General features: G+C 42.1%; 1 protein-coding gene across 1 annotated transcript in view; it reads right to left on the reverse strand.

The window, feature by feature from the left end:
- top2b (DNA topoisomerase II beta) overlaps positions 1-12,259 on the reverse strand; it is a 31,387-nt gene extending 19,128 nt beyond the window's left edge. The window contains exons 1-7 of the mRNA XM_053638179.1: positions 11,304-12,259; positions 7,380-7,568; positions 7,134-7,224; positions 5,542-5,605; positions 3,414-3,559; positions 2,228-2,325; positions 535-747 (exon numbers count right to left, since the gene is read on the reverse strand). Of these exons, the coding sequence (XP_053494154.1) occupies positions 535-747; positions 2,228-2,325; positions 3,414-3,559; positions 5,542-5,605; positions 7,134-7,224; positions 7,380-7,568; positions 11,304-11,345 (843 nt within the window). The 5' untranslated portion in view covers positions 11,346-12,259. The remainder of the gene's footprint in view (positions 1-534; positions 748-2,227; positions 2,326-3,413; positions 3,560-5,541; positions 5,606-7,133; positions 7,225-7,379; positions 7,569-11,303) is intronic.
- Positions 12,260-12,321: the final 62 nt, after the last annotated feature.

The following is a 12,321-nucleotide window of genomic DNA, read 5'->3' on the forward strand; positions in this document are numbered from 1 at the left end:
AAAACCACAGCCTCCAGCTGCAGTTGTTTCAGTTGTGTCCCTTATCCAAACATGCAATTCTATAATTACGGGCTCTTCTTCTTTAAAGTTGTAACATTTAGTCCAATAAGCTGAAATCATTTGGACTGACTGCATTCGGATCAGATGTACCAAGAGGTTAAGACAGCTTAGTGCTATAGCTGAAGCAGACTACGTGTTCATGTCCTCATGTCAAGCTGAGCCTCTGGACAGCTATGATAAATCGTGCGCTCTGATAATGTGCTGATAACTCTTAGCGGCATTCAGGATTCAGACTGCCAAGATTACAGGCTACACGAATGAACTAGTACCAGTCAGAAAAAGATAACTGGGTACAATCTCGGACAGAGTCGACGGGTGTTTAAGGAACATTATGATTATGTATTCCTTGAACATGAGGTACTGCTGCGCTGATGTCTGATCTTGCATACAAGGTCACGGAGACGTATAATATAATATAATACAATACAATTTGCCTGGTCTGATTCGTCTTTCATGCAGTATACTGTGACTTACAGGCAGCTTCTTGCCGTTGAGAATGACTTTAACGCCCTTGCATGAGCCGGCTACGTCGTAGGCCCTGCGCGTCAGCAGTGCCACGATATCCTTGTCCAGTTTGTCCATCTTGAATTTGGCGAGGTCGGGCTGGAACGTGACACAGGTGAAGTCGTCCCCGTCGAAGTGCTTGATTTTCGCGTCGCTGGTTTTTGTCATGTTGTTCTGCCACGTCTTCGAGGCACAGACAGCAAAACAGTCACGTTTTCGTCACGTTTTAATAGACGACTTTGATTCCTAAGAAAATTTCTCACAAAAGATACATAATATCTAAAGAAATATAACCAGGAGAAAATCAATACGGTCACATGAAGTTACGTGAAACGCTTGTTTCTACTACAGAGAGTCGGACTCTAATGTCTATTGTTTGTCCTGAGCAGTTAAACTGCCCACCTTTCCAACAGTGACTATATGATGTTGAGATCCATCTTTTCACACTGAGGATAACTGAGGGACTCGTACACAACTATTACAAAAGGTGCAGACATTCACTGATGCTCAAGAAGGCAACACGATACATTAAGAGCCGGGGGGTGTAAACTTTTGAACAGGATGATCAGTGTAAATTGTTATTAATTTGTCTTCTGGGAAACATCTAAATATCTTAAGTAGCGTCTGAAGGGCAGTACTAAATGAAAAAAAAAAGCATTTTAAACAAAAAAATAATAATTTACACCGATCATCCTGTTCAAAAGTTTACACCCCCCTGGCTCTTAATGTATCGTGTTGCCTTCTTGAGCGTCAGTGAACGTTTGGACCTTTTGTAATAGTCGTGTACGAGTCCCTCAGCTGTACTCAGTGTGAAAAGATGGATCTCAACATCATATAGACACTGTTGGAAAGGGGTCAAATATGCAGAAGACGCTGGAAAAGTAAAGAATGTGCAGGACCTGGAGGATTTTTCTGAAGAACAGTGGGCAGTTTAACTGCTCAGGACAAACAAATGAGTCATGAACAACTATCACAAAACATAAACACAGTCGTGGATCATCCAGGTAACGACACACAGTATTAATAATCAAGCGTATGTAAACTTTTGAACTGGTTCATTTCTGTAAATTATTATTGAGTCTTGTGGACTTTATCTAAAAAGTCTGTTTATATCTGTTATGTGAAATAGTTTATTCAGGGCAGAACTAAATAAAAAAACTACATGCAATGTTTATGATACCTCTTATTATTTCTTTAAATTATTAACATTTTTCAGATTCTGCAAGGCGTATATAAACCTATGACCTCAACTGTACACACACACATACACACACACACACACACACACACACAGTTTTACACATTGTGAATTTAACATCGCGTCCCCAAAGTCAATTCCATAAGGTGTCAGATCTGGTATAAAAATCGAAATCAAGACCACCATGAACCTGTGGGTGAAAAGCTGAACGTCGTTCCACCACCTTGCATAGACTGCTTTAATATTCGCGCTTTAAAAGTTCAAACCCGCAGAAAACTCTCTCTCACACACACACACACACACACACACACACACACACCCGTGCTCCTTTAAACAAGTACTTACCTCAGCAAGTCACAAACCCCTACAAAATTCATATAAACCACGTTCCGTCACACAATCTGGACTGCCATTCTCCTGACATTTAAACAACGTTTATTTCTGTAGAAGAGCGGTTGTTGGTACCTGTTTGAAGCTGTGTTTGTACTCTCTGCAGGCAGTTTCCACGGTGAACTTGGTACTGAATATGTTACAGAGCTTAGCACCGTATCCATTCCTTCCACCTGCGCAACACAGACAAGACATCTGAGTTTAAGGCAAGACAAACGGCTACAAACGCTACTGAATACTGATTACTCGGCACAAACAGGCTTTACTGCTGCGCAATTCGTCCTACTGTGATCACTTTTTTTATTTACTGCACAATAATCAACACGTTATTGCTAATTAGATACTGTTCGATTAGATTAGGTAACGTCTGGTACTGTTTAGCACACGTTGAATCGCAAACTCGTATTTTATAACAGAGCGGCACGGAATTCTCCAATCTGATTGGTCATGAGGTGCCGATTCATTTTCTATAACGGCAGCGGTGACAGTAGTTGTTGCTGCAAAGCAAATAACAGGTTTATATGAATGATATTAACGTATAATATAACGATATTCGTCCATGAAAGGGACTTGCATGGTGGATGCGTCATGCAATCTGTTTCAAATATTAAACCGAGTGTTACTTAACCAAGATAAATGTATAATCGGTGTTAAATAGGCAGAGGACGAAGCGTTTTGCAGTTTCTCTGTAACAAGATCGATTCGTTTGCCTTATTCATTCCAAGAGAAAGTAAGGAAATGATGTTCCACAACATTACATGTAACTATAAATGGATAAAAAAAAATAAAAAGTATGACATCATTCTTTAATCAATAATAAAATTGTAATAGCTGGCAAATTGCCATGATATAAGAGGAATGAAACACTCTGGGGCGTGCTGTTATTTAAAAAGAAACGGGGTGTTAACACTGCTGAACTTGCTGCTTTTATTTTCGCTTGCTATGATTAAATGATTTACTGTGCTTATACAGTATACACCATTTCAAAGGCACTTTAGACCACTCTAACTTTGATCGAAAGAAGAATATACGTAGGTTTATACTGTACAATATAAAAAGGCGATTTAGGAATATTTACAATAATGTTAAATTTCATTAACTAATCAAAACCCTGAAATCAATATTTAGCAAAATAACCTGGATAATTATTTTATCCGTACTCTCTCTGTACAGATAAACAGAGACTCGCCCCAGGGTGCAATGCTAACACAGTAGCGCACTTTGCCTTTCGCAGCGCTTTCTCTTTAGCCGCTATGGTTACCTGTGACTTTTTTCTCCTCGTCGTCGTAATTGCTGGAGGTCAGCAGGTGTCCGAAGATCAGAGCAGGGACGTACATCTTTTCATCTTTGTGCTCCACTACGGGGATTCCTTTCCCGTTGTTCCATATGGAGATGGTGTTAGACTCCCTAACAGACCAAAGTCACACGCAATAGATAAGAACAGAGTCCGTCTTTTGGCAGCGCTGTCTATTTAAACAACGGATTAGAAACACAGAGAAGGATCGTAAATGAGGGTAAATGAGGTGGTGTGTGTGTGAGGATAATACGCTCAGCTGTATGTGCGTGTGTGTGTGCGTGTGTGTGTGAGTGAGAAGGACACGGTCGGTTGACGCGTGTTGAAGGTGAAGTGAACGTGAAAGAAATAGTCTGTGTGCGTACATTCCTCCTTCGACTCACCCTCTGTCATACATCTCACATAACAAACTGCTCCGTTAAACGTCTCTAATACCTAACGTGTTCAATAACGCACTTTTCGGATGTTAGTTATTTTGCGCCGTCTTTCTTCCCTGCTCTTCCACGGCCTCCTTTTACTTCCTGCTCCATGTAGACTAAAAACGTTCTGTATTTGACGGAATATATATATATATATTTTTTTTTTTTCATAGATGTATATGTAAATTTTAAATAAATATGTTTGGTATGTATTATATTTTCTAGAATCCGACTAATCAACCGATCACTAGAAAAATTGTAGATGAATCGGTTATCGGAATAATCGTGAGCTGCAGCCCTGTCAATAACTACGTTTACATGGACAGCAGTAATCTAATTATTGAGCTTATTCTGAATAAGACAATATTGTGATTAAGGTGTTTACATGAGTTGATTTAGAATATTCCTTTCATGTTCCTGTTTTACATGTTATAGAACATAGAGCGATTAACAGCACATGTCATTACGTCACCGCACCACGCCGTCTTTAACATATCCACATACAGTTTGTCTTCGTTATGGTCCCGTATACAGTTTTGGGTGTTTTTATTTAAAATTTTTAGGAACGCTTCGAGTGCGGTTAATTATTTGTCATAATGTACGTGCTAACAGACAACTGCTTGAAGCCGTGGGCTGCGTCCCAAACCGCGTACTTACCGTCTATATAGTAGCCGAGATACATGTATTTCACCTACTACAGGCCTATAGCAGGTAAGTACGCGGTTTGGGATGCAGCCGTGCTCTCTTGATTGCCGTAAAACGGTTGAGCACTGCCGTGTGTGATCATATCCTGTTGCAAAATGCGGTGAAAACTCCCACACGACGTTAATAGTGTGATTATGTAATATGTATTACAGACATAGTGTGATGTCTGTAATACACATCAATAATGCGACTAAAACAGGAATACTCCACATGTCTTAATTCGATTTGTGTTTACTTCGAGTATGACCTTAATCGGATTAAGGTAATTAAAAATTGCTGTTTACATGGTAGTTTCTTAATCAGAGTATTGTCTTAATCGGGTTAATATCGGAATATTGCTGTCCATGTAAACATACTGACTATGTATTCTTCTAAAACCTCCACGAAAGAAGTTGAAATGTAATTTACGACGGATTACATGTTACTAATATTACAGTGCTGCAACAATATGTCTTCCACTCTGCTGCGCAATGTAATAAACCAGCAACAAACGTTCGCCCTTTATGTAATCTCTCACATTACACCTCACACGACAGTAACTTACAGAACCACCATTTAAAAAAAAAATAGTTTTAATGCGATTTGTTAAAGTGGCACCGCACGGAGGAAGACGCAATAGCGAAGTCTCTCCATGGCAAAGGAGATTCACTCCGTTCTGAGTGTAACGAGCCGGCACGACGATATGCTCCGTTACGGGAAAAACAAATAATAATAATAATAATAAGCGCGGGATCGCCGGGCGTTTTAATAGCTCCCTGCTGCTGAACACTTATGAACAAGCTGCTGAAAGGAACAGACTATGTGCCTTAATGAAGCACTACAGCACAGCGAGCTGCCGTCTTTATATATTTAGCGCCGAGTGCGTAGGGAATGAGAGAGCAGCCCTGTGAGGTGATTCGTTAAGTGGCAGAATGTTCGCTTTAAGTGTAAACATTCTGAAATTCTTCAGCTTGTGGAGAAAAGGCACTCACGGATCAATGGTGATTTTGATGCTGTTCATGTTCTTGTCTCGCTGCTTGTTGTCAGCTGCGTTAACTGTGAGGAGAAAGGAAAATTAGGCTAAATCTGGAACTATGAATAGACCAGTTCATTAAACACAGTGCTGATCACCGCAGTGATGTGGCTAAAAGCGGATATGACACTCATCATAATCATCTCTGCAGGTTTCATGACTTTCTGATTAAACTGATGAGGATGATATAAAACGGCTTTTACTATACCATAATTACATTTTATACTTATATACAGGGATGCATCCATACTGATACTGATATCAGTCCAATACCGTACTCATACTTGTAAAAATGCTTCGATAGCAACATCTGAAACCACGTGATGCTGCGTGACCTTAGCCTAGCTAGTGTGCGCTGTGGCACTACAAATAACAGCGATCTGAACTTATTCCATGATTAACGAGGAGAAGCAAAGCAAAGCACACTGTGCTCTGTGAAAACATTAAGCAGTAAGGAACTACAGTGTCTTCCTATAATCGCTCCCTCCAGGATTTTTGCCATGGCAGAAATGAAGGCAAAATCAAGCAGACGCCATAATATTGGGAGGAGCTTGCGATTTCTACAAATTACAGCAGAATGTCTGCAGATTCGGGCCGTGACGAGTCGTGTGACGTCATCGAAACACGTGTTCAGCCTCTTCGATTCACGTGCATCGAACGTGAGTACAGCTAAAAGGTCTCGTGTACCAACAAACATCACTGTGAAAGACCGTTTCCGCAAGTAGTTTTCCACAAAAAAAAGCACAAAACAAACTCAGAGTGAAGAGTTCACTGTTAGGAGCAAACAGCTCTTATCCAGGATGTTGTTCTTGATGATCAGACACTATCGGTCGTTTACAACGAGGGATTACGACGCAGTGAAAACAATCAGTCTGTACAGGATTTCAGGGAGGGGTATTTTCCCCCAAAATGCTTTTTTTTTTTCAAAATTTGCGATACAACTTGCGGCATTTTTGTTTTGTGTGCTTTTTTTTTCTCAGAAAACTACTTGAATTCGTGAAATTGCAATTGTGTGGCTTCGAATGAACGAGCGTTGTGATGACATCACGTGACACGGCCCAAATCTGTGGAAAATCTGCACTGATTCTGAAAAACCTGCAAGCTCCTGCGAATATTATGGTGTTTGCTTGATTTTGCGTTCAATTTTGCAAAATCCTGCAGGGACCGAAGTAAAAAACAAAACAAAACGAAAGCATTTTATTTACAGCTCTCCCATACAGCAACCTTACTCGAGGTCCTCCATGGTGACTAACATAGCTTGCTAATGCACTTCATTTCAAATCTAGCTAACGTTATAAAGAACGTGTGCGCGTTTTCGTAGTCACTCTATATAAACTACGGAAACATAAACGGAGCTAAATAACACGCTCCGTGACGTCTCTGATTGAGTCCTACTAAGCAGGTTACTTAGTTATATATCAGTATCTAAATAATATGAACTCATAGACAATTAAAATAAATAATGGTATGGTATCGATGCAATCAGTTCCACTCCAGAGGCACAGCCCTGACATGTGTGTAATTGAAAAGTGTACCGGAGCATCAACTTACCAAGAATTTCATCAAAGATTTTATACAGTCCAGGCACGTAAGTGATCTCTCGCAAGTTCATTCCGATCTCATCGTCGAAAACCCACATTTGCTGGAAATAAGAAGTACAGATTGAAATGAGTGCACACTGATCTCACTTAGTTTGCACCATGTTACAATCAGTACAGTGTGTTCAGACTTTAACTGTTTTAGGATCAGACAACGTCTCCGGTCATCCGTCACAGTCGCTGTAGAGCTGGGCCTCACCTGAGTGACAGGCTCCACTGAGCCGATGTACGTGTCTGGGCGGAGAAGGATGTGCTCCAGCTGCGTTTTCTTCTGGTACACACGCTCCACAGACATCTTCTTGGAGCTCTCTTTCCTGGGCAGCTCGCTCTTCCCGCCTTCGCCGTTCGCCTCCTCTCTCTTGGTGCCATTGTTCTTATCAAAGAGGGTCTGTTGTTAAGATTAGCACAGTATTAGACATGCTTCCACGACTAACTGATGAAATCGGACGACAGACTTTGCGAGAACATCAGAGATTTCTGTGGTCGATTAGAGGAAACGACATGCCAACCAGCCACCCCCAACCCCTCCACCAAATTCCAAAAACATCACCGGTGTATCCTGCTACATGTGTAACACAAAAGAGCTGCTTGAACATATCTTCAACTTTTTCCCCTAAAAGCTTTTTTTTTTTTTTTGATCGCAATTTATTCTGTTGTCGTTTAGAAATCATGTTGTATGTTGAACCTGTAGGAGTTGCTCTTACAGTGGGATCATATCCAGATGTGCATTTATTTATTTGTTTGTTTGTTTGTTTATTTATTTATTTCATTCTTCAGTAACTGCTTTATCCTGGTCAGGGTCCCAGTGAATCCGGAGCAACACTGGGAATGAGGCGGGAATGCACCCTTAAATAGGATGCCAGTCCATCACATTTACCCTCATTCACACCTACCGGCATGTTTTTGGGAGGAAACCAGAGAACCTGGAGGAAACCCATGCAGACACAGGAAGAACAGGCACAAGAACCTCAGGGTCGAACCAGGAGCCCTGGAACTGGTGTCCTGCTTGTGTCTAGATTTCTAATATGTATCCAATATGTAGAACGGTTCTTGACAAAAAAAATGTTTAACTCTATGGAAAATGTTCACAGGCATACAGGCATATCTTGGTTATTATATACTGTATGCGCAAACGTAGGTGGACACCTGACCATCACAGCCATATGTGGTTGCCACATAGTTGGAAGCACATCATTTTATAAGATTTATTTGCTGTAGAATTAGAATTTCCCTTCACTGGAACTAAGAAGCGCAAACTTGTTCCAGCATGACGATGTCCCTGTGCACAAAGCGAGCTCCATGAAGATATGCTTAGTGAAGTTTGGAGTAGAAGAACTCAAGTGTCCTGGACAGATCCCTGACCTCAACCCCACTGAACACCTTTAGGATGAACTGAAACACCGACTGCACCCTAAACCACCTCATCTAACATCAGTAAATGGTAAATGGTAAATCTGCACTTATATAGCGCTTTTTTCTAAAAAAGCTTTACACTGTTTCTCACACTCGGTAGCAGAGCTGCTATACAAGGCGCAAGGAGCAACTTGGGGTTCAGTGTCTTGCACAAGGACACTTCGGCATGTGGAGTCACGCGGGCCGGGAATCGAACCGCCAACCCTACGATTAGTGGACAACCCGCTCTACCACCTGAGCCACAACTGCCTCAGTACCTGACCTCACTAATGCTCTTGTAGCTGAATGATCACAAATCCTCACAGCCACATGAAAAGCATTCCCAGAAGAGTAGAAGTCATTGTAACAGCAAAGGGGGACTAAACCTGGAATGAGGTGTGATGGTAAGCTGTCTACAAACTTTTGGCCATATAATGTATCTCTAATTCCAGCAATTACAGCAAGTACAGATATTCCTGAATTGCAACCTCAATTATATGCACTCTCACAAAAAATTAAGTAATTAAGATATAGCATCTTAATGAGTATCATCTGAAATCCAATACTGATTCGCATGATACTCAACATCCTTTCAATAACCAACCCTGTTTTCTGCAAGTTTTTATTGCAGATGTCCTTCAAATCCATGATCTGGGTTAGTGGGCAAGTCGACATCACAGCTTTACCGACGTAAAATAAATCTGGATAGATCAGAAAACCAATCCAGCGTTTTAGGAAAGTATAGACTCTGATCAGTGTCAGACCCGGGCTCCGAGTTCTCTACAGCGCAGACACGGGCTCCGGGTTCACTACAGCGCAGACCCGGGCTCCGGGTTCTCTACAGCGCAGACCCGGGCTCCAGGTTCTCTACAGCGCAAACCTGGGCTCCGGGTTCTCTACAGCGCAGACCCGGGCTCCGGGTTCTCTACAGCACAGACCTGGGCTCCGGGTTCTCTACAGCGCAGACCCGGGCTCCAGGTTCTCTACAGCGCAAACCCGGGCTCCGGGTTCTCTACAGCGCAGACCCGGGCTCCAGGTTCTCTACAGCGCAGACCCGGGCTCCAGGTTCTCTACAGCGCAAACCTGGGCTCCGGGTTCTCTACAGCGCAGACCCGGGCTCCGAGATGTCAATGCCATATTAGGACATATTGGGCGGCTTCACTTTTCTTCAATGGAGGAGAGTGAAGGTGCGTCGTCCATCTTTTTTTTTTTTTTTTACAGTCTATGGTGTAAACTGTATGGGCTCTGTACAGGAAATAGAAACGTCTCGTTTAATCCGTCTAATCGTTTCTGTTTCTGTACAGAGTCAAAAGAACAAACGACTCGGACCAGAAGACCCACTTGAGTGGTGAATGATTCATTTCTGTTTCTGGTAATTTGTCCGTGGCTGCATTATCATCCATCCATCCATTTTCCATACCGCTTATCCTACACAGGGTCGTGGGGAACCTGGAGCCAATCCCAGGGAACTCAGGGAACAAGACGGGGGACACCCAGGACGGGGCACAATCACACACACACACACTAAGAGGCCAAGCAGCCTACAACACATGTCTTTGGACTGGTGGAGGAAACTGGAGTGCCTGGAGGAAGCCCCTGAAGCACCGGGACATCATGCAAAGTCCTTGCACGCAAGGCGGAGGCGAGAATCGAACCCCAACCCCCAACCAAGCCACAGTGCACCCTAGCTGCATTATCATTTTTTTCACTATTCGCAATATGATCATAGTCTGTAAAGTAAGCAGACGTGTTTAGGGAAAATTTAGCTATTGAAAATCTGACATTTTTAAAATTAAATTCTGCTCAACTGAACGAAATGACGTGAATAAAGATTCGCTCGTTTTGCTGAACGAGATTCATAGATTGTATGATTGCTGAAATGTGTGGAAACACAATGTAATAACTTATGAATAAACTTGTTTAACACAATTGCTGTGCTCACGTGGGTCAAAGGTCATATTTACACCTTGGGTTTAGTTTACTGACCTCATCCATCAATCACCAGCAGAAGTTGGAGGAGTTTAAGTATGGATTTCTGTATAGTGTTCATCTGTGGTGGTCGTTTGATTAAATAATGAACCAAAACTAAACAAACAAGTGTGTTGTAAGTCTGTTAGAGCTCACTTTATTCATGTTATGACCCCCAAGTTTCCGTAAGAGTTTTCCATAAATAAATAAAAACCCTATTTAGTGCTCATTTTCATTTTTTTCAGTCATTATTTTATCTCTCAGCCACTCACTGACCCTTTCTACAGTCATCCCAGCATCTTTACAGAATTTATGCTCTTACAAATGAATGAAACTGAATACATGTAGACGGAATAGTGAAGAAGTGTGAAGGAAAGCCCATCACAGTGAATCGGACGCTATGGCGAAACAAAAGGGGTCTCGAGCGCTGCTAGCTTTGTTAGCATCTGAGTAAACAAATACATTAAAATTAAAACATAACTAACAAACGGGGTCTAAAATGTCCAGGGAAATATTATTGTATGATTATTTTAATTAAACACTAATATAATGCCGTCCGGTTTATAAATTAGTTCTCAGCCACTCGACGTTTAGAATTGTACTAGCGACATAGCTCAGATGCTAAGCTAAAGTTACCCTCAGTGAGCTCGCGCGTTTCTGCATGTAGTAAAGGTACAGCAGTGCTTGATAATAGACACAGAATATTATGTTTATAACATATGTATTACACCGTATAAACGATATGTTTTAACATTTTACTCACCACCCAGTTCAGCCCTCCGCTTCCTGCAGCACTGTTAGACATTTTCTCCTATTGTGTCTTTCCACGGTGTTAAAAACGAGCAGTGTTTATTTTTTAAAAAATGTCCTTAAAATGCAGTTATGGCGTTAAATTGCCTTCCATGTGAGCCGTGGAGCAAACTGAGAGGTGTGTGAGTGTGTGTGCTGTGATGAATTACATGGAAGCTGAGAGGTTTTTAGCCCGGAGAAGTGAGAGCACTTCGGCTATTGTTAAACTCGACCCGCGGTACAGCACCAGGCCTGAGCGCCTCTCACTACACACACCACCAACTCTCCCTCTCTCTCTCACTCACACACACACACACACACACTTTCCTTCCTGATGCCGGCGAACAACCACCCGCTCTATACAAAACACACACACTCACGCGCGCGCGCCTAACACTTTACATTACATTATAATAAAGGTTAAATAAGAGCACTGAGTGTTTGTCCTCATTGTCTGGATTAGTGCCACATTTCCTGGATCTTCATTCAGAAACAATAACACTGGCGTTGCGTCCCTCCGTCCGGCTCCAGCGGCGGTGCTGAGACGAGCCCCGGAGTCTCACCCGACCAATAGGAGAAAGAACACATCCCAGCCGACCAATAGGAGAAAGAACACATCCCAGCCGACCAATAGGAGAAAGAACACATCCCAGCCGACCAATAGGAGAAAGAACACATCCCAGCCGACCAATAGGATGATGAGAAAGCGAGGCGCTCACGAAACGACCAATAGGAAGGAAATCCGAGGCGCCGGCGAGCGGTAAACCAACAACTCGTACATGCAGACATACTCAGAGACAGACAGAGAGAAACAGACAGACATAGACAGACAGATATTGAGAAACAGACAGAGGCAGTTATTGAGACAGACAGAGATAGAGGCACAGACAGATAGAGACAGACAGATCCACAGACACAGAGAGACATAGAGACACAGACAGACTGATATAGAGACACATTAAGAGACACAATGATATTGCATAGAGTTAAAC

The sequence above is a fragment of the Ictalurus furcatus genome, chromosome 12 (genome assembly GCF_023375685.1).
Source record: "Ictalurus furcatus strain D&B chromosome 12, Billie_1.0, whole genome shotgun sequence".
Taxonomy (NCBI): domain Eukaryota; kingdom Metazoa; phylum Chordata; class Actinopteri; order Siluriformes; family Ictaluridae; genus Ictalurus; species Ictalurus furcatus.